The 27,066-nt window shown below is 43.4% G+C and overlaps 1 protein-coding gene and 2 long non-coding RNA genes across 8 annotated transcripts in view; 1 reads left to right on the forward strand and 2 right to left on the reverse strand.

Annotated features, from left to right (window-relative positions):
- The window catches only part of LOC132012016 (uncharacterized), a 129,970-nt gene that overhangs the window by 38,461 nt on the left and 64,443 nt on the right, over positions 1-27,066 (reverse strand). For 2 of the 5 annotated variants that reach the window (XR_009402503.1, XR_009402499.1), the window contains exon 1: positions 15,059-15,461. This is a non-coding gene — a long non-coding RNA (uncharacterized LOC132012016). Of the gene's footprint in view, positions 1-15,058; positions 15,462-16,261; positions 16,342-27,066 lie in introns of those variants that run through there. The other 3 variants (XR_009402500.1, XR_009402502.1, XR_009402498.1) reach the window with 3 other exon arrangements.
- SOX2 (SRY-box transcription factor 2) lies at positions 473-2,756 on the reverse strand. Its single transcript, XM_059391470.1, is given in 2 exon segments — positions 473-2,511; positions 2,513-2,756. Coding segments are annotated over 2 exon segments (966 nt in total). The 5' UTR covers positions 2,579-2,756; the 3' UTR covers positions 473-1,611.
- Positions 14,342-27,066, forward strand: part of LOC132012017 (uncharacterized) — a 136,017-nt gene continuing 123,292 nt past the window's right edge. For both annotated transcript variants that reach the window (XR_009402504.1, XR_009402505.1), the window contains exon 1: positions 14,342-14,386. This is a non-coding gene — a long non-coding RNA (uncharacterized LOC132012017). The remainder of the gene's footprint in view (positions 14,387-27,066) is intronic.

Genomic DNA, 27,066 nt, shown 5'->3' on the forward strand with positions numbered 1-27,066 from the left:
TTTGCAAGTCTAGTTTGCAATTATTCTGATACAAGCATCATTTCCCCCTATAACCAGGTTTCCAAAGGGCCATTGTGCATTGAGGAAAACGAAAACAAAACCAGACAACCTGGTTCTGATTTGGCTCAATACCCCATCTGCTGAGCTACATGAAAATTTTCAGAATTGACTCCTTTCTGGCAACAAGTGGCATAAATCAGTTTTAAGTATAAGTCCCCATCATGCTTATTCATGCTGCTTAGAGAAGGAGGGGTGGACTTACAATATATGTCTCTAATTTCTATTTTAGAAATGACACAAGCATTTCAATTTTTTGAGAGTACTTATTCAATTAATCATTCAGACATTTATTTGTTGCAATTAACATTAACACACGATACTGGACTAGAATATCAAGGTTTTCGGTATCTTGCTTTCTTGGCTGAGCACAGTATATACCCCGAGCAGTCATGTATAATCAGTGTTATCCAAATAAATGAAAGACTCAAGCATAATTTCAGTGTCCATATTTCAAAAATTTATTTATCTCAAACTGTGCATAATGGAGTAAAAACTTAAGTTGAAAATGTACCTGTTATAAGGATGGTTATTAGTTCAAATATATACATGGATTCTCGGCAGACTGATTCAAGTAATACAGAGCCGAATCTTTAAAATACAACTACGGAAAATAAAGGAGGGGGGGGACCTTAAAATATCACAATAAATTTACAGAAATATTACAAACCATAAGAAAATATTTCAAACACAGTAATTTCATGTTTTTTTTTTATCTGAACAAAATGGAAAGTTGGGAAACAAAAGCTATTATAAATTACCAACGAAGTCAACCTGTATGGCCATTTTTGCTTTTAACAGTAAGTTAAAAAAAAATTTAGTACAATCTAAAACTTTTTCCCCTTTAAAGAAGACCACGGAGATGGTTTTGCCAGTACTTATTCTAATTTTTCCTTTTGTACAATTTTTAAACAATTAAAATGTCCAAATCTGAATATTTTTCTTCTTTCCACGTTTGCAACTGTCCTAAATTTCAGCTGCAGAATCAAAATTCAGCAAGAAGCCTCTCCTTGAAAAATATTGGCAAATTCTCAGCTTATAAACAATGGACATTTTGATTGCCATGTTTATCTCCATAAATACTGTACAAAAGTTGCTTGCAAATATTAAAACATTTTTTTTTCGTCGCTTGGAGACTAGCTCTAAATATTATTGGTAAAGACTTTTGCAAACTTTCTGCAAAGCTCCTACCGTATCACTAGAACTTTTAAAAAGTTTTGCGTAGTTTTTTTCCCTCCAGATCTATACAAGGTCCATTCCCTCGCCCGCCCCACCCCCCCTGGTTTTCTCTGTACAAAAATAGTCCCCCAAAAAGAAGTCCAGGATCTCTCATAAAAGTTTTCTCGTCGGCATCGCGGTTTTTTCGTGAGTGTGGATGGGATTGGTGTTCTCTTTTGCAGCTGTCATTTGCTGCGGGTGATGATTTTTTTTTTTTTTTTTTTTTTTTTTTTTTGGGGGTTCCGGGTTTTTCTCCTTGCTGTTCCTTACTCTCCTCCCCATTTCTCTCGTTTTTCTTTGAAAATTTCTCCCCCCCTCTAGTTCACTGTCCGGCCCTCACATGTGCGAGAGGGGCAGTGTGCCGTTAATGGCCGTGCCGGGCACCGGGCCGCTCTGGTAGTGCTGGGACATGTGAAGTCTGCTGGGGGCGGCGGGCTCCGGCACCTCGGCGCCGGGGAGGTACATGCTGATCATGTCCCGGAGGTCCCCGGCCTGGCAGGGCGCCCTGGAGTGGGAGGAAGAGGTAACCACAGGGGGGCTGGAGCTGGCCTCGGACTTGACCACCGAGCCCATGGAGCCAAGCGCCATGCCGGGGGTGCCCTGTTGCGAGTAGGACATGCTGTATGTGGGCGAGCCGTTCATGTAGGTCTGCGAGCTGGTCATGGAGTTGTACTGCAGTGCGCTTACGTCGTAGCGGTGCATGGGCTGCATCTGCGCGGCGCCGTGTGCGTTGAGGCCCGGGTGCTGCGGGTAGCCCAGTTGGTCCTGCATCATGCTGTAGCTGCCGTTGCTCCAGCCGTTCATGTGCGCGTAGCTGTCCATGCGCTGGTTCACGCCCGCGCCGAGGCCGGCGCCCACCCCGACCCCGCTCGCCATGCTGTTGCCGCCCGGGGCCAGCAGCCCGCCGGGCAGCGTGTACTTATCCTTCTTCATGAGCGTCTTGGTTTTCCGCCGGGGCCGGTATTTATAATCCGGGTGCTCCTTCATGTGTAGCGCTCGCAGCCGCTTGGCCTCGTCGATGAACGGCCGCTTCTCCGTCTCCGACAAAAGTTTCCACTCGGCGCCCAGGCGTTTGCTGATCTCCGAGTTGTGCATCTTGGGGTTCTCCTGGGCCATCTTGCGCCGCTGCCCGCGGGACCACACCATGAAGGCGTTCATGGGCCGCTTGACACGGTCCGGGCTGTTCTTCTGGTTGCCGCCCGCCGCCGCCGCGGTGGAGTTGCCGCCGCCGCCGCCGCCGCCGCCCCCCCGAAGTTTGCTGCGGGCCCGGCGGCTTCAGCTCCGTCTCCATCATGTTGTACATGCGGGCGCTGTGCGCGGGCCCGGCCCGCCGGCGGCCGCCGACCCTCGGCCCGGCCGGGACTTTGGGGGGCCCGCGGGCGGGGGGAGAGGAGGAGGGGAGGCGGGCGGGGGTGTCGGGAGCGCAGGGCTCCACGAGAAAAATCAGGCGAAGAATAATTTGGGGGAAGAAAAGAGAGAGAGAAGCAAACTGGAATCAGGATCAAAAAAAGCGCTTCCCTCCTCTTCTGGCCGATCCTGCCGCCGCCGATGATTGTTATTATTATTTTTTGGAAAGGCTTAAGCCTGGGGCTCAAACTTCTCTCCCTTTCTTTCTCTCTCCTCTTCTTTCTCTCAGTCCTAGTCTTAAAGAGGCAGCAAACTACTTTCCCCCTTTTGCAAACACTCTCTTCTCTGCCTTGACAACTCCTGATACTTTTTTGAACAAGTTAATAGACAACCATCCATGTGATGGGGGCTGTCAGGGAATAAATGGGTTTCCAGCGACCAATCAGCGCGCGGCGGCTCCTCCACTCGAGCCCAGCCTCGCCGCCGGGTTTTGCATGAAAGGGGGCGGGGCCTGCCGCGCTGCAGGCCGCGCGGGGGAGGCAGGGGGAGGAGGGGGAAGGAGGGAGGGGGAGGCGGCTCCCACAGCCTGCCTGCCAGCCACTGAGAAACCTTTGTATCCCCTCTCGCAGCAACAGGTCACACCACACGCCTTTTCGAAGGAAGTGGGTAAACAGCGCTAAGACTACGATTTTTTTCTTCTTGAAACTTAATATTGATTTACTTTTTGGTGCGGGCCGCTCCGTTGAGGAAGGGGCGCGAGAAGCCGCTAGGGTGGTGGGGTGGGGCAGAGCCGAGTGGGTGGTGTAGGGCGACTGTCCTGCTAGTATTTCAGGAAACAGGCGGCGCAGGGGTTGGTGTGTCATTGTTCTCCCGCTCCTCCTCACGCTTCTCCCCAAGTCCAGCCTCTCCGGGGCTTCTCCCTAAGCTCGCTCTTTCCCTCGCCCCTCTTCCTCCACAGGTGCCGGCACTGGCTCACCCCTTTCTCACACTGTCCCCACAAGAAGTGAGGAGACGGAAAGCTCTGTCCTCGACCCTCCTTGCTGCCACACAGTTGGCCCTGGGTTAAGCATAAATCCGGCCTGGACGGTGTGGCCGACTCCACACTTCAGGGGAAGCCGGGCCTGGGGAAGCTGCCGCAAGCAGGCACTTCCCTGCGAGCTCGGCTGCAGCCGGGACGCTCCAGCTTGTCCCCTTACCTCCAGCCACATCGCCCACCATCTTAGGCTCCATTCAGTCGATGGAGAGAGGAGGCCCCCATTCTCGTCCTCTGTCCCCATGCTCCCCCTGAGCCTCCCCCAAAGCAGGATTTCAGTTGGGCCGGTGTCAAGAGGAGGCTGGGGGAAGAGACAGATCAACAGAAGGGCGCTCAGCAGCTCGGGCTCTGGAGCAGCGTAACGACAACTTCCTGGCATCCCACGGCACAGGATGGAGGTGGCATTTGGGCCGCACTCCCAAACTCCCTCCCACGCAGAGTTCCCAGGACTCGAGCAGAACCAGCCCTGCCATTCCCCTGTGACTTGTGCTGTGGTGGCCCGCGCCGCCCGGGTCTGGGGCAGCGCTCCGAGGGGGCGCCAGGCCTGGGAGGCGGGTGTGGTGCGCCCCAGGCACAGGTGCAGGCAGTGCAGGCCGGAAGAACACGGCCAAGACTGGTCTTGGGGGGGAGCCTAGCAAGGCCGAGGCTGGAGGAGGATGGAACGGAGGCGGGGGTAGGGGCTCAGGAATCCCGCCCGCCCAGGACCCAAGAGGGTAATTTTAGCCGCTCTCCCATTGTCCTGACGTAAAGATTTCAATAGGTAGGCGCTCAATGCGGAGAGCAATGGCAGCACGTCCCTTACAAATAGGTAGTTTTGTTTCTCTTGTTGTCGCTACACGGAGTCAAACAAAGCCCCGTCTAAGTTTCCTTCCACTCTCTTGTTGGGATCTTTGTGGCTAAAATGCACTTGACTACAAAGGGTGGGGGGAAAAACCTGATGCCATTTCTTTTTTATAAAGGGCTTAAACCATCAGGGTTACTTATTTTCTTTCTTCTGTAACACTCTCTCCGCCCCCTCCTCCCCTGATCTATCTACCCTTAGTCACCCTAAGAAAATGTACTGAATAGTATCTGTCGGCCACGTTCCATTTATTATCTTTACAAAACTTTACTTTTTTTGTTTCTTACTAACCATCTTTCTCCCATAACCATCACCACCCCCACTCCAACTTCTCCAATCCTGCCCTCCCAGGCTTTTCTGTTCCTGTCCAACTCAAAATAAGTATGCTCACTGGAAAACCAGGAAAGCTGAGAAAAAGAATCCTGCAGACTTTTCTTTATAAATTATTATTTCCAATCAGCCGCCCCTCCCCCATCACTTTCTTCTTTTTCTCTAAGTTATGGTTTGTTTTAGTTCTTGGGAACCCGGGGAGGGTGACTGGCCTTCTCGAAACGGATAAATACATGGCACTCTTCAAAACAAAATAACGTCTTCTGTTTATTCGAGGTGTAATAGTAAGCTAAACAGGGACACGGAGATTAAAAAAGAAAAGGTTAGAGGCTCAGAAGACAACACCGCAGCCACAGGCTTTTCAGCGCGTCTGGTGTCAAGGATGTAGCTGGTGCGCCCCCTACTGGTGGATTCGCTTTTCCACGATACAGTTTTGCTTTTACCTTTAAAAGAAGGTGTTTGGAAATAATTAAAGGGAAAAAAAATGAGGGGAATGGGAGGAAGATCCAACTAATTACGCGTAATCTAAACAAAAGAAAAGTTAACATATCATATAAGCTATGGAACCAAATCATAAGAATCAGATTTAATTTGCTTAACTTAGAAATGTACATATAACCTCCAGATAAGTAGGAGGTTAAACCGTGGGGAAAAAATAGGTACAAATTATGAGATTCAACATATGAATGAATTATGATTGTCCAGATGCCACGAAGGGCAGACCAAGCATTCACTTCATGATTGTGTATGCGTTGGTCTGCTCTTAGTAGCATTATTCTGCAAACTTTAAAAAAGCTTATGGATAATTAAGTCTGAAGGAAAAAAAACCCAAGGGGTTGATGTGGATAATGGTGGAGTACATGTATTAAAATAAATATTAATAACGAATGGTTACAGTAGCAATATTTTTAATCTCCCTCTCTCTCAAGGGGTAATAGGAAGAGGCACAAATTTTTCCTTGGGATAATATATAAAAGCTTTTATACATTCTCAGATGCCTGTGTTTGTGCCTGAACTCTATAATAATGCATTTAAGAGGTTAAAGGGGCTGGCTAGGTCTTTTGTTAATTGCTTTTATCATATAAATAAGCTATGGAAATACATTACAATTGTGTTATCATTGGTTGCATTTATTTACAGCTTTATTTTAATTAAGCCTGCTGTACTTATCAAGGCAATAAACTAACTGTGGCTGGCATTTATGCATAATAATGTGCTATGAAAATAAGATTAAAGAAGATGGCGATAGCAGAAACAATTTTCTCATTAGATTTTTTTAGAACACATGCATTAAAAAAATCAGATCACCGGCCACTCTATTTCAATCCGGCACTATCACTGGCCCCTAAATATAATAATAACTATAATAATCACAATAGATGATAGAAGCAGCACTGTTTTAGGTTTATAACAGATGGCTACAGTACTAGTAACAATGCACCATTGACTACTAGGGAATCAAAATAAGATTTGGAAGAGGATGCTTCATCCTTCAAGAATTTAAAAATGTTGCCATTGGCACAATGTATGAAAATGTAAAGTGCTTAATCTAAAAGAAGTAAAGCATTTCCCTTTCATGGGCAGCAAAAAGCTGCATACTTTTAAAGCAAGATTAGAAATTAGGAAAAAAAAATGCGTAACTCCTAGGATATTCTGATTTAATTTTGCTCTACTATATAGGCCCAAACCCCAAATCCTTACCTGATTAAGTGTAGCTCAGTTTTATCTTTTACACATTTCTCTCCTAAACTCCCCTTATCCCTCCCCAAGTATTATATCTGAAGCCAACTAACAATTTTGTGGAGCTAGGGGACTGTAGACTTATTTTTTCTTCTTAATGGCAAATAGAGGTTTAACTTGCAGTAATTAGGTGAGAACTAGCCAAGCATCTTACTATTATGATGCTTGTTAAAAAACGCTTCTTTTCTGCATCTGCATTTGAGTGTGTTCCCCTCCTCTCTTAATCTTCTTATGGAAATGAAGGCAAACGGCAGGGAACCTGCAGAGTCTTGGAGAATGTCCTTGTTAACTGGAATTTCTCAGCATTGCTAATTAGCAGAGTTTGACGACCACCAGTATTGGGGGGAAAGCTCTGTTTAACCACTCACAAACCATTCCGAGGAAGAGCAGACTAATTTTATTTTGTAATTAAAATCTGAAAAGGGCCCTATTTGACAGTTAGGGCTATGAGAGTTTTATCTCCCCGTGAAATAATTACTGCCTTGATAACTCAATTTTCTGAAAAATGTCAACTGTGGGATCCAAAAGTTTTAATTTCATTACGTAAGGAAAAAAAGAGAAAAATAGAAGAAAATGTACAGAAAGGCTTTCTAATTCTGGAAGTGGTTAAATATATTAGGAGCCAGATTTGGCCAAATGAAGGGGTTTTTTTCCTCCCTTTTTTGTTATGCTTCCTCCGGATCCTAACCTTCCAGCCTTCTTCACTGAAAGCGCCCATGGCAGTGGCCATACTGCAGTGAAAGAGATCATATCAGTGGTGTGGTAAGAGGCACAGAAGCTAAAAAGAGAAGTACGGCAACCCAAGAAAAGTTTCTGATTTTAAAAGCAAAAAATAAAGGAAAATTCCAACGTGTAGGACAATGCTGGTGCAATCTGGTAAGGTGACATTTTATTGATATTTATCCCCAAACACAACAAAACTGAGAATTGCAGAATAAGGAGACTGGTATAAGCCAATTTAAAACATGTTTCCTTTTTCCCCCTAAATTAGCCCCCCCCCCCAAAAAAGTCCCTCAATCCTTCCAAATTGGAGCATGCCACAAGACTTCCAGAATGATCAACACCTGATTCTTCAAGATACATGAAACAAACACAGATAAATGAAGGTAAAGAAAGGCACTAGAGAATTTCTTTTCCTTACAAAAGCACCACATATTTCCCAAAAACTCTAAGTCTTAAACTGGAAAAAGTTAGGATATTGAAAGTAAGAGCAAAAATTAGAATTGTGCTATTATCAAACTTCACTTGCTTTAGACTACGAAGGATCCCTCACAAGATCCTAAAGGGGATACCACAATTTTTAAAAAGCAGTTTTCAAAATGATAGAAAGCCCTTCATCTACATTTCCTCCATTTTCTTCCTGTTGCCAAACTTGTCAGATTTTGAAAGTGGGAAAGGTTATTGACAGGAACTATAATAAATGTTTCTAGATGACACAAAGAGCAAGCATATATCTCTATCCCTTTTTATTTACTAAAACATAGATATGCATATGGATGCATGGTGGATGGGCAATTTAAAATTGTTTAATTATATTTTTTTCTTCTTGTCTGTCCCTTCAGCACCTTGCCTTTAATTTCCAGAAGTGGTATTACACATAACAAATGAACAAGGGGATAACAAATGCTATTTCAGTCCAGACCCAATTTCACCAAATAATTTCACTCAAGAGCTGTAAGGACCCTTGAAACCTAAGGAATGCAGAGCTGCTCTGAATCCAGCTCCTTTTTATACTCACTCTCTTTCATCTGATTCCCACTGATGAAATAAATACATTTTAAAAGGAACTCAATGATATAAAGAAAACCAAATATATTTCCCCCTTACTTCAAATTATAGCAACAAAAGTAATATATAATCACTTGTGTATGTCTTCAGGGCTATATATGACAATCATCATATCGCTTCTAGTATTACATATATATGTACCTCCTTCATATATTCCAGCTCAAATATTTCCTGGAAAAAAGGATTCACATTTCACAATTTCATTTCCATTTCTGAATTATCAAGCAGTTTTAATGTAAGAGCTGTCTCTGCACTGCAGCTGTTGTCCAGGGAAAAACATAGTGTGCCCATTAAATGATCTAATTATTTTAAATAGAAATTCCCTTAAAAAAAAAAAAAAAAAGAAAGACAAACTGAAACAGCCTCCTACCAGTGGTTTTCAGTTATACTGAAAAGAAATGAAACTATAATTTTGATTTTAAAAATCAGAAGAAAGGAATGAAAAGCGAAAATAAAACCAGGCAAACAGAGCACCAGGAACTGCAAGTGGGCCAACAAACCAATGGCCCTTTCACACCTCTAAATCATCGCTTGAGAGTCTAAATACATATCTCCCTGACTGACCACACTATCTTGTGCAATTAATCATACCAAAGGAACAGGGTTTCCTTAGAACCCGAGTTTTCCAGTGACTAGGACTGTTACCGTGATTTTAGGAAAAAGATGACGGTCTTAAATTCTCCAAACTGATTATTTCCTTTAGATGTGACCACAAGTTTTGTGGGGAAAACAAACCTACAGCTTCCTTAAGATTTCTCTGGAGCATATTAAGTGGCTCATGAATGACATCCCAGTGCATGCCAGGCTGCACACTCACTGCAGCGGCAATCCACCACGGAGGGAGAAAGTCTCTCCCTTAGTCTGGCTCCTTCTAAACTGCTGAAGTGGAATTTTGTCTTCTCCTGGAGATCTCATGGTGCACACTGCTTCTGTGTTACTTCAAGTTCCCTTTCCAGAAGTACCACCAGACATAACACAGACTCAAAAAGTGACAGTGCTCAACTACCTCAGAAGGCAGAGGTGTTTGGGGAAAGAAATGAGATCAGCTTTACCTACAGGAGGGACAGGAATACTATCAAAGGAAAAGGAAGAAAGTCTTTCACCTGTTTATATGAAAAGAAGTTGAAAGCAAATCATTGGGGTGAAAAAAAAAATCACCTACAGTCACCATCAGCCCTAAACAAAACTACTGCCCACTTTTTCTCAGAGTTGCAGCTGTGGCTAGCCTTGGAAAGTGCTCTAAATCAATGGGTACACCCATCCTGGGTGGCCTGGCACCCTCAAGGCCTCCCATTGATATCTGGAGCCCTCTACCAAAAGCTCTTTTGGCCTCAAAAGAAATGTCTGAGAAATCTGCCTTCCCAGGGGCCCACTTCTGCTCACCCTCTAGTGCCCCTTTCCAGCCCTGGCTCAGATGGAGTTGGGCTTCCAAACCCATCCCAATGGAATTCTCAGATGGCTAGCCTAATAATCTTTAAAGGCTCCTTCAGAGCTGTGGCTCTGACTTTTATCTCCTCTCCCAACCTTCTGCCCTTTTTGTAGGCTCTCCCAATTCCTTTTCCCTCCCGCCCCACCCCCACTCCTTAATTTGAAGATCATTGACAGGATAGGCTGTAATGAGTCCTTCAGAAACTGTTATGATCTACAGTGACAATCTCTGCACCTAATTCTCAGATTATTGACAAGCACCGTGGGCTCAGTGGTGTCAAGTTGTACTCATGGTTTCAACACCCTTCAGCAACCCACAGACCAGTTGGGCCCTGAAGGACCTGGAGTCCGAAGAGTTTAGCTGCCCCTTGCGTGGCAGACAGATGAGTATCTGTCTGTATCTCAGCTCCCTCAAGTTCGCCTGGGCTTTCTCCCTGGTACCTTGTCTGTTTCAGGGTTAGGTCAAAGGAACTATAAAGGCTCTTCAAAGCTTAAAACAAAGCTTAAAAACAAAGCGAAAGAGCAAACTTAATAAATGAGGGCTCATCCGTAATAATCAATCAGTCATCTTCTCCACCCCCAAATAGTTACCAAACTCCAAGCCACACAGCCTGGCTTTCATAGTGAGGCTTGGGTTCATCAAGAAGGGTCTGAGATATGGGAGGGAGAGGGAACTTGGAACTTGGCACAGACTCAGTGGGCCCAAGCTAGGGTGGCCCATCCTCTGAGATTGCTCTCAGGGTGGGGCACCATTGACTACTCTTAAAGCAGGGCGCTCAGCCAAGAGGCGCAGGCTAAGGCCTGGACGCTGGGACAAGAGACCCCAAATGCCCGCTCCGCCCCTAAAGGGCTCTTTGCTGTTGCAGAAAAACGGGGGCCTGTTGCCAGCCGGGGTGGTTTTTCCTGCTTCTAAGGAGTCAGTCACTCGCTGCCCTCTCCCCAGTCCCCAAAGATGGAAGGGCTGTCTTCCCGCTGGCTGCCGTGGGGCGTGGGATTCCCGCAGGGGCTGAGGCCGCCTGAAACCACAGAAATGACACTGCGCTGGAAAAGCTGGGTGGCATTCCCAGGCCTAGGCCACCCACTTCTTTAGTTCTCTTTCATAAACTAGGGGTTGCGCTTTCTTCCTGGGCCCTGGGAAGTTGGGGACACACAGCCCGCTTGCAGCCAGGTGCGACTCCTCCCCTATCCCCCCTCCCGGCTTCGCCCTCCAGGTTGGGACCCCCTAGGGGCGGAACCGGGTCGAAATCTCCAGGCCACTGGTATTGCAAACTCTACATCACTTCTGAACAGCAAGTATATACTCCCTTTCACGGGTCGCCTCCAAGATTCTGCAGGCTTTGGCCTCCCCACCCACCAGTAGCCTTGAACAGCGGCTGTCATGCACCGTTTGTTGGCGCTGGTTCCAAAACTGGCCCGGATTTAATCGTTCTGTAACGGGGACTCGGTTTTTTTGTGGTTTTTTTGTTTGTTTGTTTGTTTATTTTTGTTTTTTTGTTGTTGTTGTTGTTTTGTTTTTTTGTAAAGCAAAGGGTGGGTGGGTTGCCTGTAGCGGGGAATCCCGCTTGCCCGTTATTTAGATAGGATTCCGGGTAAAAACTGATCAAAGCCTTGATGATTCTTTTCCTGCCACGGTATCCAAAGTCATTTATTGAGAAACACAAGCCGAGATTCGATTCTGGAATCAAATGGAGAAGACATCTCTCATCGCACTGAACACCAGTTCCCCTGAAAACACAATCTCGGATCCAATGATTTGGGAAAGTGGGAGGAATAAATGTAAGAACAACGTAAACTTGCATAACCACAGTATTAAATATTTTTAAAAGTAATTCTGTTATGAAAATTAATCTGGTTTCAGCAGGGAAATTAAAAAAAAAAAAACAACCTCTTAACTTCTTAAGATTCTTATCTTAAAGTTAAAATTGTAAGTACATCCCCAAAGATTGAAATCATAAAACACCTTGTTGAGATCATCTGTTCCTTTAACACTGGAATTGTTTCAGTTTGATTTTAAACACCTAAACAAACCCATATTTCCCCATCATTTTACATTCAGAAGGTCTGTCATTTCTATAGTTTATCTTTCTGAAAGAGTTCAAAGTGTACTTCTAGCCTTATTTGCTCACCAAAGAAAAAGCCAAACCTCTTTCTTATGTAGACAGGTACTTTTGGAAGTGTAAAAATACTCCTCTTCCCCTAGGATAATTTGGATTTCTGGTCATTGAAAATGCTGAATTTCAAAAGAAAATACTCTTTACCATTGGCATACCTTCCCTGAAGTCCTATGGCTGAGATGCTGAGATAAAAGAAGAAAGGTGTCAGGCACCTGTTTCTTAAATAATATCTGGAATTTAACTGCCATCCCAGAAAGGAAAAGTTTGATCAAGATTGGTTTGGGGGATGCAACACATTCAAAGCAGAAACTGGCCTCTTAATTACACTCTGAAAATAAACAAATAAAAACCGAGCAAGTTATTTCGTTTACTCAGGGACTAGGGGCAGTTCTTGAAGGACCTCGGAGGACATACAAGATGCTGCTGACAACGTCAAAAGAGCAAGCAGAAGCATCTTCCGTTTCATTATTATTATTATTTTTAATGTGGACAGAACGGGAGAAGTAATTTGCTTGGTTTTCCACTGCTACAGAAGAAAGTTCTCTCTCTCTCTCTCTTTTTAAATCATGCTTCTCTACGTGTTTTACTATCTCAGATTCTAAAAAGAGTCCCAAACCCAAAAGGGGGTAGGGGGTTGCAGGGATGTGAGGAGGAACAGGTTAGTCTTTATTTTTTATTGAATTAAAATTGTATCATCTCCTTTTTATTTTTTATTGAATTAAATTATATTATCTTTCAAGGATATAAAAACTTGTTTCCTCGCCCCATCTCCTTTTTGGAGGGTAATAAAGAGTTTTATCTAACCCCAGAGCAAGGTTCTCGCGATTTCCAGGACTGGCGCTGTGCATCTCCTACTGTGTCCAACAGGGGGCGCTGGTCACGAACCTGCGCCGCGGCTCAGCGCCGCTTCACATCTGAGCCGGGTTCCAGCCCCGGAAGGCGAGAGCCGCTCGCGGGGTCGAGTACAGAGCTTTAGTCTTCGTGGATAAAAAGAGATTAAAGGCTAATTTTTTTTTTGGGTGGGGGGGTTGGGGGGGGGGAGGGTTATCAATTTTAACCAACTACGAAAATGTAGAGCTTTTTTATCCTTTGATGTTCTTATAAAGAAACTCCTATTGGTTGAGGAATTACACGGTTTCTGAGCCAACACTGCAGCTACAGTGTGGGGGAAATTATTTAATTAAAAATATATTTTTCCATCTGTTCACATGATCTTTTTAGAAGTACTTAAAAAGCTGACACTGATCCCTTTGGCCTGTTAACCCTGCCCTAAGTTTCAAATACTTTAGCTATTTCGAAGGCCCTTCTATTAATTTGAAGGGGAAAAATAAAAGAGACCCAAATATTTAAATCCCCCCCTAAACATTTACTGTTCTGCGTCCCCCCCTTTTTTTCCCCCTTAAACAGTGGCTTTTGTGTGATTGACATATTTCACGACTGCCGATTCTGCAAAGCCAGGTATAAATGACAAGAAGCGGCTCTAAAAAAAAAATCTGATGTTGGACTACATAACACCCATGTATAAGATGAAATCTAAATAATATTGTAATCCACCCACCCCCACCCTAACTTAAAAAAAAAAAAAACCTTCACCTGTATTTAAATAGCGTGTCTTTAATTACAGCAGTTGGGGATGCATGAGGCTGAAATGAAATTAGCAGTCATTACCAGTCCTTTAACTCTGTGGTGCTTTTGATCAGCACTAAATTAGCTTTCCAGTCCTAACAAAGACTCTACAGCAAGCAGTGGGCTGTAAATAAGACAGCGCGACCTGCCCTCAACACCTTTTCTCTTGTCAATCATAGCTCTATCATTCAGCCCAAGATTAACCTTTATCTACCAAATTTAAAAAAAAAAAAAAGAACGAAAGAAAGAAGAAAAAGAGAAAAGAAAAAGGAGGCCGGAAGGAAAGGCCCCTGACTACCGCATATCGCAATAACTGAGGTTCCTAGGAGGCCCCTTTAAATTGTATTCTAATGTAATGAGTTTGTGTCAGAATCTGCAATTTCCAAATCATGCCCCCCCCACCTCAGCCCCCAAGACCTCTTCAGTATATTAGAAGAGTCACAATGCTGTTCAGGTAGGAAAGGAATCCCTTTCTCCATATTAGTAATTGAGCATGGGCCACCCTCCCTAAGTCAACTGGCCAGTGGCCTCTCCTCCTCTATTAGTCTAACAAAATTTTGGGAGAGGAGGAGATGTTTGAGGAGAAAACACTGATAATTTTAAGGCATATACATAAGTTTCCGGGATGAAAACAATCAATTTACTCCACTAATAGTCTCTAGTTTCTAAGCCTGCGGAGAAAAACCACCAACAGCAACAACAAAAACCCAGCTGCTTTTCCCAGTACTGAATTAAAAAAGTAAAACATTGATTCATATTGCCATTAGAGGGCGCCAGAGAGCAAGCCCATCACCTCTCGCACAACTTCCCACAGAAGCCCTCCTAGCTTCCAGCTCCGCCATGCTCTGTGATTCCTTCTCTCAGGTAATATTTCCTGCTTATCCTGTCCTCTTGTATCTCTAGACCCCTCAGTGTCAATCTCTATAAAGAATGAGGTGTCGCCATGTCCCTTTCCTTTGCTTTTTTTCACACCCCCTCCCTAACTACCACCAAAATAGTTAAGACGCCAGATGAAATAGTAGCAACCCCTTAATGATATGTACCTTTGGGCTCAAATCACTCTTTCCATTCTATGTAACCTTGGTCTGGAGAAGGATTTTTTTTTTTTTTTTTTTTTTTTTTTTTAGGAATGAGATGCTAGAATTTGACATTTTTAAGATGGAAGCCTGAAATTTTTCATTTCTGCATTTCTCTCTGGGGGCTCACGGATTTCTACATTTTCAAAGAAAAAGAAAAACACACACCCTTGCAAGGCAACTGATTATGTTCAGCACTAAAACTGTTCAGAAGAGAATAAAATAATGTCTTCATTTCTGCATTTGTTAAAGAAATCAAAATTAGCATTTAATTCCAAAAGTTAACGCTTTCAGACTTAAATCTGCCTGTGTTAAATGACTGCCACACAGGGTGTATTTCCAGATCTCTTAAAGGTCAAAAGAAAAAAAAATAGAATGAGGGGAAGAAAGTGAGTTGGGGGGGTGGGCGGAGAGGAGTGAGCTAGCAGTGAATGTCAAAGTTGGGTTGCAAGCTACTTACATGTCCATGCCAGATCAGGGTGTTGTCTTGTAGCAGTTTGATTGGCAGGTAAAAAAGCGAAAGAACGTGAGGGCTTCCTGAGCCTCTTGTCAGCCCAAGCTTGATCACTTCTCACCGGACAGAACGAGTTGAAGGAGCTTGCAATTCCCCTCTCGTCCTCCATCCAAGGCACCGTGAATCCATTTCGGCTTTTCTTCCCCCCAGTCTCTCCATCAGCCTCCTGCCTTCACCCGCTTCGCCTTCCACCAGCCTCCAAGACCTAGCCTAGCGTTGCCACTGCAATCCCCTGCAACAAGAAAAATCGTTTATGGCTTAAAACCCCAAATGGCTGATTTTTTAAAAGAGAGAGAGAGAGAGAGGGAGAGGGAGAGAGAGAGAGGAGTGAGAGGGTGAGGGGGAGAGAGGGGGAGCGAGAAGAATGCACCCAGAGAACAACAAAAAAGTCAGTTATCCTAACACTGCTCTATCCCCCCACCGTACAGAAGAAGAATAAAAAAAAAAAAGCTTTATGTTTTTTCAGTGGGTATTCAAAGATAATTTGATGCCATTGTTTCTGCTACAGATGGTTCTTTTAAATACAATAACACGGCTCTTTGTGCAGGCTACCCACAATAAAAATCGAAAGCGTTCCCCTGAATAACCATTTTGTTCTCTCTTGTATGGGGCCAACAAAAGATGCCGTGAGGTAATGGGTTCTGTTTATTGAAGCCATAGAATAGGGGTTTGATAAAGATTTTTTTAAAGCAGAAGACCTTGCAAGGTCGGGCTGATCTCTTCATATTTTTTTTATTAAAATATTTGTCCAATAGATTATTCCTTGGTGCAGCTGCAGGTTTCCTCCTCAATTTTTAATCAGCCCAAACATCTGTCTCTTTGAGGAGGCTTTAAAAAAATCTGCAATTGTATCAATGGTGCAGTAACCTAAAAACCTGAGTTTTTAGGCTCAGTGCAGGCAAAGGCAATGGAGTTTCAATTCTATTTGGGGTGGGGTGAGATGGGGTTGGGGGAGAGGAGACACAACAATCCCATAGAGACTGAAGAAAATGAGGCTTCCCTCCCTCCCCACCCCCCACGCCCCTGTTGACCATGCACAACTTGCATGAGTCAGATACAGATCACTGAGGACTTGAGGTATCTCTCCTGATCTCTGCAAGCTCCCATCCCTGCATGCATGTTGGATGGGGGCTAGGCAGGTTTTCTTACCATGCTTGCCTTCTCCTCTGGTTAGGTCTCCAACCTTGAAAACCTAGGATGGGAGCCCAGGGGGAGGAGTGGAACAAACTAAAGAGTAGTCTCTAGCACCCAAAGGGTCCCATTCTTGGCTCTCTTTCATTCACTGTTAGCTAGCTTTGACTCATTGATTGCTATCCTGCCAGGGGACTGGTGGCCACAGCCTGCCTGTTACAGCGCCGCATCCCCTCAGGCTTGTTCTCACAGCCACCCTGCTTCCTCCTCGGTTCCATGCGGAGCCTCTGCCTCTCCTAGGCGGGTAAGCCCTGCTACCTAGACTTAGCTGAGGTCAGTATCAACTTTGAGAGAGCCTTGGAAACCCTCAGGCAATGAGGACGCTGCACGGGGAGATGGCTAGGTTTGTCTACCTTTCTATAGGAATTAATGCCAGGGCTCTCTAGGCCTCCAATAGCCCAGAGTGACAGTAATCCACTTTCATGACTTGTGCTCTGTGTGTTGTCACTTGTGGCAAGACAATAGTCTGGGAAAATGGCTTTAATCATAAAAACAAGTATTCATTGGGTTCTCTATCTCTGCCCCTTGCCCCATTTAGTCCTCCTTTTCTTCCCACAAACCCAGTCAAATAAAAGAAAGATAAACGCTCAAATGAATGCCTTGACAAAACTGATCTTAGCTTCTACTTTCCCTTTTGGAAACAATACTGTTACTGGTTTACATCTGGTCTGGAAGTCATCTAATAAGGGATTCTTGGGGACTATTACTTAGACACCTGTTACAGCCTTCCCTATGAAACTTGAAAAACAAATTTTAAAAAAAGGGCAGAAAATTAAACAAATTTTCACATGGTTGTTCCTCCGTAAATCATTTTAGATCTCAGGGCGAACACCTTAATAGGAGTTTGAAAAGAATGAAAGTCAGGGTAGTACCAAAAAGTTATGCATGTCCCAACCCTCTCTGGATCAAGAAAAGTGGGTTTGTATAAGCAATGTCACTGTGTTGGGGAGGGGAAATGAAGAGCGCAAATCAAGAGCCCCCTTTAATACAACAGGCTAAGGAGTGTGTACCTGTGACTTCAGGCACGGTAAGAAAAGTGGGGAGCATTATGCAAAACTGAAAGTTCATAGTAGAAACATTTCTTCCAACTAAAGGAGTGGGAGAGGGCAAATGTAAATGTTTACTCCAGTGTTTATAACTTTGCATTAAAAAGGTAATCCACTGAAATAACCTGGAATGATCTCTTCTTGCTTCCCTTGTCATATTTTTTTTCTGAATATCAAAACTTACAAAAGATGTCCCAACCTGATAAGAAGCTATTTTTCTTTTTCTTTTCTTCTTCTTCGATATTTTTTTTAAACGAACTGAAATAAGAATCTGAATTGTTGTCCTCTTTCCACTGAGGGAGGGGCTTGAGCCCCCCAATCTAAGTCTGTAAGATAGGAAGGCATCAGTGAGTAGCCTAAGGTGACTAGAGGTGAGTAAACCTCACACATTTTAACAATTAAATCTATTCAATCCCAGACATAAGGAAGTTCAAAATCTTTCAAATGGTCTCATTTTCTTGTGAAGGATTAGGAAGATCCGTTTCTGGAGGCAAGTCCCCTAAAGTCTCAAATGCTGAAATGCAGTGACACTCTATCTGACATGGGGGAAGCCTCAGCCTTGAACTAAAACAAGAAAAAGAAAAAGTGTAATGTGTTAAGGTGAAGGGCCAAAGTGGCAAACTGCCGTGGTAGGTGAGGGAATCCAGAATGAGTCGTCTGCAACTGGAAAACTGCTTTTTAAAAAAATCTTTCTTTATCCAGAAACTAAGCTGACTGGTCAGCTCCTTTTCTCAGAGCAAACACATACTACCAAAACGATCCTAAGTTGTGGAAACGGCTTTCTGTCGAGGTTGAGGAGTTCATGTGAACCGACTTATGGGCGTTTATAGGGGACTCTGAATTGGAAACTTCACTATTGAGACGTGCTTTGGGGCCAAAGCAGAGCTCTCCAATTCTACAAGGGCGAAGCTGTCCTGGGGAGATGTGGGGCTTTACCTCAGGCTCCTACACTGGGATGCCGGTGAGTGAGTGGCATTCAGCACGAACAACTCAGTTTGAGGAAAGATGGAAGGGAGAAAGAGAAAGGAAAGGTAGAGAGAGCATTAAAAGGAGGATTTATGCGAACTAATGGCAGAGAGGATTAGCAAGAGGGGCGCCCGGACCTGGTTTTAAAAAGGAGAGTGCTGCCTGTAAGGAAACACTGTACGCACGATCAGGGTCTAGATGTTCCAGCGACCCAATGGGCATACACATCACGACTTTTACAGAGATAGCATAGTGTCACGCATTAGCCACCAGCTACCGTGCAAGCTACAGCTTCCTTCTCCCCAAGCAACCAATCATCCACTAACTGGCCGGTCTACCCTCTACGTGGCCGGTCTACGTGGAAGTCAGTCGGACCGGGACGGCTCGGCTCGGGCCCCCAGACCCTCGGCCTGGCTCTGCGGCTCGGCCTCCCGGCGCCAGCTCTGCCGGGGCCGGGAGGCGCGGGGCGGGCGGCGGCCAGCAGTTTCTGCTCTGCACGGTCAGCCGGGCTCAGTAGGAGCGGCCGCGCCAGGTCGGAGGGGGCGGCTGCTTCCCCCATCCATGGAGGCCGATAAGGGCGAGTGCTACTAAATATACCACGAGACTGGGAACGTGTTGCTCCCCTCAACTCGCCCACCTCCATGCCATTATTCACTTGCGTCGCCACTTGATGCACATTGCTAAATGGGCAGCGCCGCCAGGCAGACGTCTCTGCGGGACAGGACCCGGGGAAGGACGAGGTTTCGATGCCAGCTTTACAGACTCGAAGCTCTAACCCAAGGAGCGCGCGCGCGTATTAAGGACGGAAGCCTTGTTTTTCAAAGCCTCTGGAATCAGCTTCTAGTCGGAGCCTCGCCCTCTGTCCCCCGCCCATCCCCCCACCCCCCCGCCGCTTCCCTCTTCGGTCATTTCCACGGTCAGGGAGACCTGAGGGGCAACTGGGGCTAAGGGGGAACGAAGGAGCCTTCTTAGACCCCCGCGGACCTTCCTGAGTTTCTGGGTCCTGCGGGGTGGGTCAGCCTTGACCTATTTCGCTCGCGTTGGTAAGCGGAGGCTCCGCCGGCGGGCAGGCGCGGGTTCCCCTGAGCTGGGGAGAAGCTGCAGCCCCATCGGCCCGCAGGCCCTCGCGCGCCGCCGGGTTTCCCGCGCTCTCCGTCGTCTGTTTCAGCGCGGATCCGATCCGGGCCTGCGAGGCCTGCATCGCCCGGCCCGGCCCGGAGAGGGAAGGTTAAGGCCCCTTCTCCGAGGGTCCGGCTGCGCCGGCCGAGGAAGTGGGAAGCCTGGGTCCTCGCGGCCTCCTGCAGGCCCGGGCTTTCCAGGCCACCCTTCCCCACGGGCCTCACTGGCCTCTGGGCTGCTGGGAGGCGCCGGCTGGCGGGTGGGAGGGCAAGGTTTGCCCGACCCTAGGCTCAGTTTTCTAAGGGACGTTGGCAATAGCTGTTCCTCCGCGGGAGCGCACAGCGAGGCCAGTGTGGTTTGTTCTCTACTGCGTCGCGTGTAGGTGCGCGAGCTCGGGAGAGTCCTGGGAGCTTTGGGAGACGTGCATCCTCCCCGAAGCCTGGACGTTGGTCACCTCGGGGCTTTGGGGACGGAAAGTCGGGAACCGAGCTCGCGCCAAACTGGCAGCGGCGCAGACGCTCTCTGTGGAGGGCAGCCCCCCAGGCCTTCCAGCCCGACCTGGAAAGCTCAGGTGGCAAGGGTGGGAGTGCGGGCTCCAAGGTGGCCTGCTTTCCTAGTGGCCAAATACTCAGCAGGGTCTTCCTCCCCGCGGGAAAACTTCTGAACTCTCTCAGGTTCCCTCAGTCTTTGTTTTATGCTAGGACACCTGGGTCTAGAGAAAGGGGTGCTTTTATAACTAAGAGGGAAGTTGGAGGAGCCAGTAGCAAGGCCTATGGGGCGCATTCATCAATAGCGTCTTTTTAATTTTCTTGTTATAGGGGAGCTTGGCTCAATCTGAAGAGCGTGAGACTCTTGATCTTTGGGGCCGTGGGTTCTAGCCCCACGTTGGGTGTAGCGATTACTGCAAAAAATGGATAACATTAAAAAAAAAATAAAAAATTCTTGTTATATATGAAGTGAAATTAAACAAGCAATCAAATTTTGTTTTTATGTTAACAATTTTAATTTTAAAATGTTAAATATTCAATGCCATGCATTTTGTGACGCTCCCCCCCAACCCCGATTTCTTTCTTTTCCAATAATTCAGAGTTTCAGTAAATGGAAATGTTTCTAGGCTCTCAACCTCTGAGTAACAGGGTAATACAGTAAGGGGAAGCAACCATGGAATCTTTTGTCCTGTGTCTCTCTGGCTTATCTTTACCAGTACCCACTCCTGAGATTGCTTCTTGTGTCAGTCTAAGCTAAATAAACTTGCATTTTGGATAAAATATTATTTTCATTTGCTGGACTAAACTGGGGTTATTTTCCAGATGTACACCTTTCGCAATATTGTAACTACCAGTACATGGGTGGATTTGATAGGCTTATATTGGAACCAAAATTCACATAGTGTAACCCCATAAGTACAATTGCAGACCCAGGGCAAAGGATGCGTGTATGTAAAAGTTTGAAAAAGTATCTTAAAGTATGGTGAGTATTCTTTGTTTCTCTATTTCAGAGGGCCAAGGATAGGCAGTTAGTCAGGGTGGCCTATCATACATTCTTAGAGTAAATATTGCAATGAATTTTGGGAGAGAGGGAGCATACCACTTAGGGATTTGACTGTGGAAGGGAGTTAATGATCTCAGGAAAATGATTTTAGGCAGAATTTCTATTTACACCTCCCCTTCGGATCCTTCTCCTATCACTCCCTCCTCACCCTTGAAGAAAGAGCAACATTCTGTTAGCTTGAAGGTAAAGAGAGGGAGGGAACTAACCTTTAGTGAGCATCTATTATCAGATATTTTTCTTTTATCTAAATCTCATAATAATCCTATAAAGTTGGAACTATTACTCCCCCCCCCCCTTTTTTTTTTACCAGCATAAGGGAAGATCCAGCTGGGTTAAATATCTATGGTTACACAGCTGGCAAATAGTAGATCTGGGTTTCAAATCTAACTCTATAATTCTAAAACCCAGGCCAGTCTTTAGAATCTGGTGGACTGAGTTCAAATGGACTCAAGCAAGCATCACTGGGTTACTGACTGTTGTGGGTAGAGGAGGAAACTGGTTGTGAACAGTGTGTGGTCTTGTCTTTTTCCTCTTTCCTTTCTCCACTTGATCTTAGCCAAAAGGCTGAGAAGTGATCTTCTTTCCTTTCTCTGGATGGCAGCCTCGTAATTCTGGCTTTCCTTAGGAACTTTTGGCTATGATGAGATTGACTTGAGGCAGGGTGTCTTTTTCTGTGCCATACTCAAGTTGGACCAAGAGTGTAAAACTCGGTTTTCTGAATAAACATCTCAGCTGGCATCAAGTTTAAGGCTGCCCATTGGCTGGCTTGATCAAGGTAATGATTTCATGAGGACAGACTCATACAGGTCAAACTAAGTATCTCTCTTAAAACCCCGGCCTCAGCAACCAAAAGGGTGGGAGGGAAATATAGTAATAACAGAACACATGACTGCTAATTAACCTTATTAAGAACTGCAAACCAACGAACATTTATATTTTTATTTTCTCAGAAAGGCAATTAAATTTTTGCCTTCTATTAACTACCTTTCCCCTCCAGATAATCACCTATATCAAAACCACCCTTTAAAAGGTCAGTAGAAATTATTTTTAAGACATTCAAATATAAAAAAAGTATTGTTATTTTAATAGGCACTGTGGATAGTTTAATTTGTATCTTGTATTAAATTAAACATATGGTGAACAGGGTATAATAGATTTTCTGTAATTTAGCTGCCAATGTGGCAACAGCAGCCAGTTACTCTCACCAGCAGACTTGTCAGTGGTTTGTTTACTAGCTTATTTGAATTAAAATAAAGCTTCGCTTCTGCTGACTGCACATCATTATCTATGAGACCATAATCCTGCTAGCAAATCCTATATCTTCCAGAACTGGCTCTTTTGTTTGGGATTACTGAGAGCTTAGCCTATAACAAAGAGGAATAAGGCATCCCTCTCATCCTCATAATTAAGTGTGGGGACTAATTTAGAAACAAACCCAGAAAGATGTACTATTTGGAGTTATATTTCTATACAGAAGGAGGGGAAACAGGATAGGCCAAACACCCGATTGTTAACAGAATGGTTAAACTATTAAGCAAGTGTACTACAGGAATCCAAGCTTGTTAAAATTAAGAGCAATAGCAAATAAGGCATTGATGGCCTTTGCACGGGGCAGTAATTCTGTATGAAGGATCTGAAGGTATGTTTGGGAAGAGGAAGTATTAGGGTGTCAAGTTGGATAAGATGTGCTGTATGCTATGTGAATGCCATTTATTTTGTTCTTCCATCATTCTAATAGGTCACACAATTAATAGTGATTGTTATGGGCAGAGTTATTAAAAGGCTCTATAAAAATAGCTAAAATAAAAATAACACTTCTTATGCGCTAGAAAAATACAACTCATTAGAAATTGTTAACATTTACTTGCAAGGTGCCTAAAATTTAGCAAAAAGAAAAGAATGGGTGATTTTTCTTGGCTCTTTCCATATATGCAAAACAAATGCGGTTTCCATATGCTCAAAACAAGTCTCCATGAATTCTGGCAACCCAATTCTATCTGTGTTTAAGGAGAGAATTTCAGAACTAGGATGTATACAAAAACAGCTTTTACAATGCACAATCCATATATAAACTGATGCCTGTTTGTTAAAGAAGAGGGAAAACACAAGGGTTGATTTATCAATGTCTTTAACATTAATTATCACAGATGGGAATTCTGAGGACCTCTGTGAAACCAAACCAGACCCTGGTGAATTATAAAGCAGGTCCTTAGACTTTAAAAAACATTTAGGCAAAGTGACAGTTCAGAACATCTGTTAGCCTTCTGTCTGAGTATAAACTAGATGTCATGGAGTGCACAGCTGTAGGCATTTTAGGCTTTTTTGCCAACATCTGTCACAGCAGTACAATAATATAGGTAATTATCAACACCTTATATAAACTGTTTGCTATTTTAATTTTTAGAAAGAGTAAAATTAGTGTTACAGTCCTTGGCAAAAATAATTGAGATGAATAGAATCATTTTTCTCTCAAAGATGAATAAACGATCTGATAATTCTTTGAAAACACACATTTTAAATATTTTCTGCAGCCAATATTGGTATTATACTAAGCAAAAATTCTAAGTGATTCTTTTTTAAGCAAGGGCCAAAGTACAAGTGAAATAAGAGGAAAGGTAGAAAGAGGCCAGCAATTGCGACTTAGAGCAACCAAAGATGATGTTTTGTGATAAAATATAGAGTTTGTTTATACCCCACAATGTGGCATTAACTGATTCCATATTCATAAAGATTAAAAATTCATTTCATAATGTCGGTACAGCAAAGCCTGTAGTAATGAATCATAAAAATTTGTCTTCCACTTCTCTCCTTGCTCTTCTCGGTCCTAGAAATTTGCGGAGAAATGGCATATAAAATTGTAATTCATATTCTGCCATCTTAGTGACTAAAGTTAATTTGAAAAGGGTCATCACATCATATAAATCCACGGATCCTTCATTATTTTAGTGCCATCTGGTAATGGACCATCTACAGTACGCATCCTAAGATACTGGGCATTACTGTCTCATATCTGATTCCCTTGACCTATCCTATCGTTATTTTTCAGTTTAAAGAACTCGAAGCAGCAAGACCATATTCCAAAGCACCTGTTCTGAGGAAGATGCCAGTCAATAATGTCTTATTGAAAGACCAGGCCCAGCTAGAGGAAATAAAGGAATTGAGCTGCAGTTGGATTTCATCATCTAAACATGCAATGTAATCTTAACCAATTCATTACACACTCCTTTTGTTTCCACTACAAAAGCGATGTTACCTTTGTCAGAGGTTGTAATTCCAGTATGTTCAAGCAAAGACAAGGGAGAAATTGAAAAACTGCTATCAATTCTCCCCATAGCCAGGAAGAACTATAGGGTCAGAAGGTCAATATCACTGTCCCTTGTACAGTTTAGACTAGACCACAGAAAGCTAAAGTTCTACATTGCAACAGAAAGGTATCATAACGGGGTCTCACACAAAAATACTACATGAGAATAGGAGTAGGAAATCATATTCTTGAACACATTTGATTTAGCACATGAAGAATCAAATGAAGTGAATCTCTATTTGGGCAATAGTTGTGGATGCTTAAAAGAATGCTTTCTTAGGACGATTTTGCAGAGAAGGGAGATTTTATTAATGGGAGGTCACCATGCCAAAAAAAAAAAAAAAAAAAAAGAAAGAAAAGAAAAGAAAAGAAAAAAAAAGAGTCACAAATGTTAGTATTCATTATCTAAAGGTCTAGAAAGGGTTGAATAAGAAGGAGAAGGGGGAAGTAAATATGGATATTAAAAGGCATATTAAGTTGGCCTAAAAGGAAGGATTAAAAATGAAAGGGACTAAAGAAAGAGAAAAACCTGATAAATGGTGACAGAGAATAAGGCTGTGGAGGCTAGGGGGAGGAGTAAAAGAAGATATTGATTACCAAATGGGAGTATTAGGGACGAAATAACAATTTAGGGCCTGTGAGTGTTAGCACTTCCTAATGAGAGTGATCCGCTGTTAAGAAATGAGTCTTAGAAAGAGAAACATTTAAAAATAATAGCTCAGTAGTATGGTTCTGAAGTCTGTTAAAGTGGGTTCATTTGAGATTTCTTAATGCCAAATTTCTTTACCAGCAAGGAGAAAACAATGTATTTTGACATCTAGAAAAGGGTGGCAAAAAGAGAAAGCAACCCACTTCCCAAAGACCTGGAAAAATATTTCTAATGATGAATTTGATTCCTTAAGGGCATTACTCTTTCCATCTAGTTTCAAGTGTTTGGAAAAGAATAATAGCACAAGGATATCTGCCACATCAGCATCAAAAGTGACTCGACTAATACAGGCTTCACTCCAGTGGTGATTTATAAGGAGAGACACACTATGTCAAAGTTTATATTGTGATAAAGACAGATTTGTGTATAAATATTCCTCTTTGATTACTTGGCACACCTTGATTGATAGGAAAAATACTTTGTTAGGGTCCATTTCCCGTGTTGAAAATCATTTCCTAGAAGGCCGAGCTAGCTCTGATCAACCCTGAAAGAGACACAGTTTGCAGTTAGCATGCTCTCATCTTTGTCCCTCTTTTGTGCTCTGGCCTCTCCCCGCTTTGCCCACTGCCCTCATCTTCCTTCATTAAGTATCTTAATCCAGGCTGATGTTCCCTAGGTAGTGTCCCAGGCTTGCTCCATTTTTTGGCTTTTCAAAATCTGAAACAAATGACTAATAAATGGATTCACCGTAATGTCCTAATGACTGATAATAATAACGTGTTCTTTCATCAAAGTTACTAGCTCTATGCCAGCAGCTCTCTGAAGGGGGGTGGGGCACACATCTTGCTAATTTTTGTATTCCTTGGATCGCCCAACAAAGTGCTTTCCTCATGATAAATATATATTAATTTGTAAATGAATATGCACTGAGTGTTATGTTTTTCTCCCTAAATCAAGTGTGTACTCACTGAGAGTATTTATATTTTTATTTTTAAATTCTACGTGTTTATTTTTAAAGTTCCTAGCTAGAGAGATTTGGTGGTCAAGCTGAATTCGAGTCTTTGAAACTGATACTTTGTTTTTCTTATTGATGTTTATTATAAGCACATGAAAGGGAAATTTAAAAGAAAAATGTCATTTTTAATACTACTACTGTAACACCATAATAAATAACTTAAATTTTCTATATTCCTTTCTAATCCTTGGTTCATAAATATTTAAAAATTATATTTGTAGTACACATATTTCTGGATCTTTATGCTTATTTAATGTTACTGTGTTTTGAAAGTGAATTTATCACTAAGGGACAAAGACTCTAAATATTCAAATTTCTAATAGTGGAGTTATAGAAAGCCCCCCAAAGTCTGAAAAGATAGTTTTGGGTTGGGGAAGCTTTTGCAGTGCTCTCTTAAGGCCAGTGTTTCTGAAGGGAGCGAATTTTTTTATTTCTAAATCATAAGATCTTCTGTTTTAGAAGGGCAGATTAGAAGTGTAGGATTTTAGGACTGTAAAGCAGGTCTTAGATTTTTTAAAAAATCCGAGATGAGATTTAATAGTAGGTACTAACTTTCCATTTTGATTGTCCATAACTGAAGGAGTCTCAGATCTGAGTTTTTCTATCCTTATTCCAAATATATATATGTCATAACAGAGTTTGCTCAAAAGGGCTTGGATGCGTATGCCACAGTCACCAGTGTAAAGAAAAACTAAATTAATTTTCCTGTTAACAATCAACTCAGTCACTATCCCACTTGCAGGCAACCCAAAATCCTTTAGAGAAGAAACACTGGACTATTTCGTTAATCACAAGATCATAGTGGACACTTTCAAGTGCTATATAATTAGTATTTTTATCCCTATAAGTCAAAAAGATTTGGAAGAGAACTGCCACAGTGTGGAGTTTAGTCTTGAATGTCCATTATCAGCAAATGGAGTGATAGAAAAATGTGATAAACTACTTTATTAGAAATACACACTTTATTGCAGTTCATTTCTCTCCTTTCCCCTACTGTTATGACCTTACTATCTGCTGTGGTACTTAAATATTCAAGGCAAATAGTGATCCACTTTCCTCAGACACACGCACACACACACACACACACACATACACACACACACACACAGGCAC

This window comes from Mustela nigripes, chromosome 2 (genome assembly GCF_022355385.1).
Source record: "Mustela nigripes isolate SB6536 chromosome 2, MUSNIG.SB6536, whole genome shotgun sequence".
In the NCBI taxonomy this organism is placed as follows: Eukaryota; Metazoa; Chordata; class Mammalia; order Carnivora; family Mustelidae; genus Mustela; species Mustela nigripes.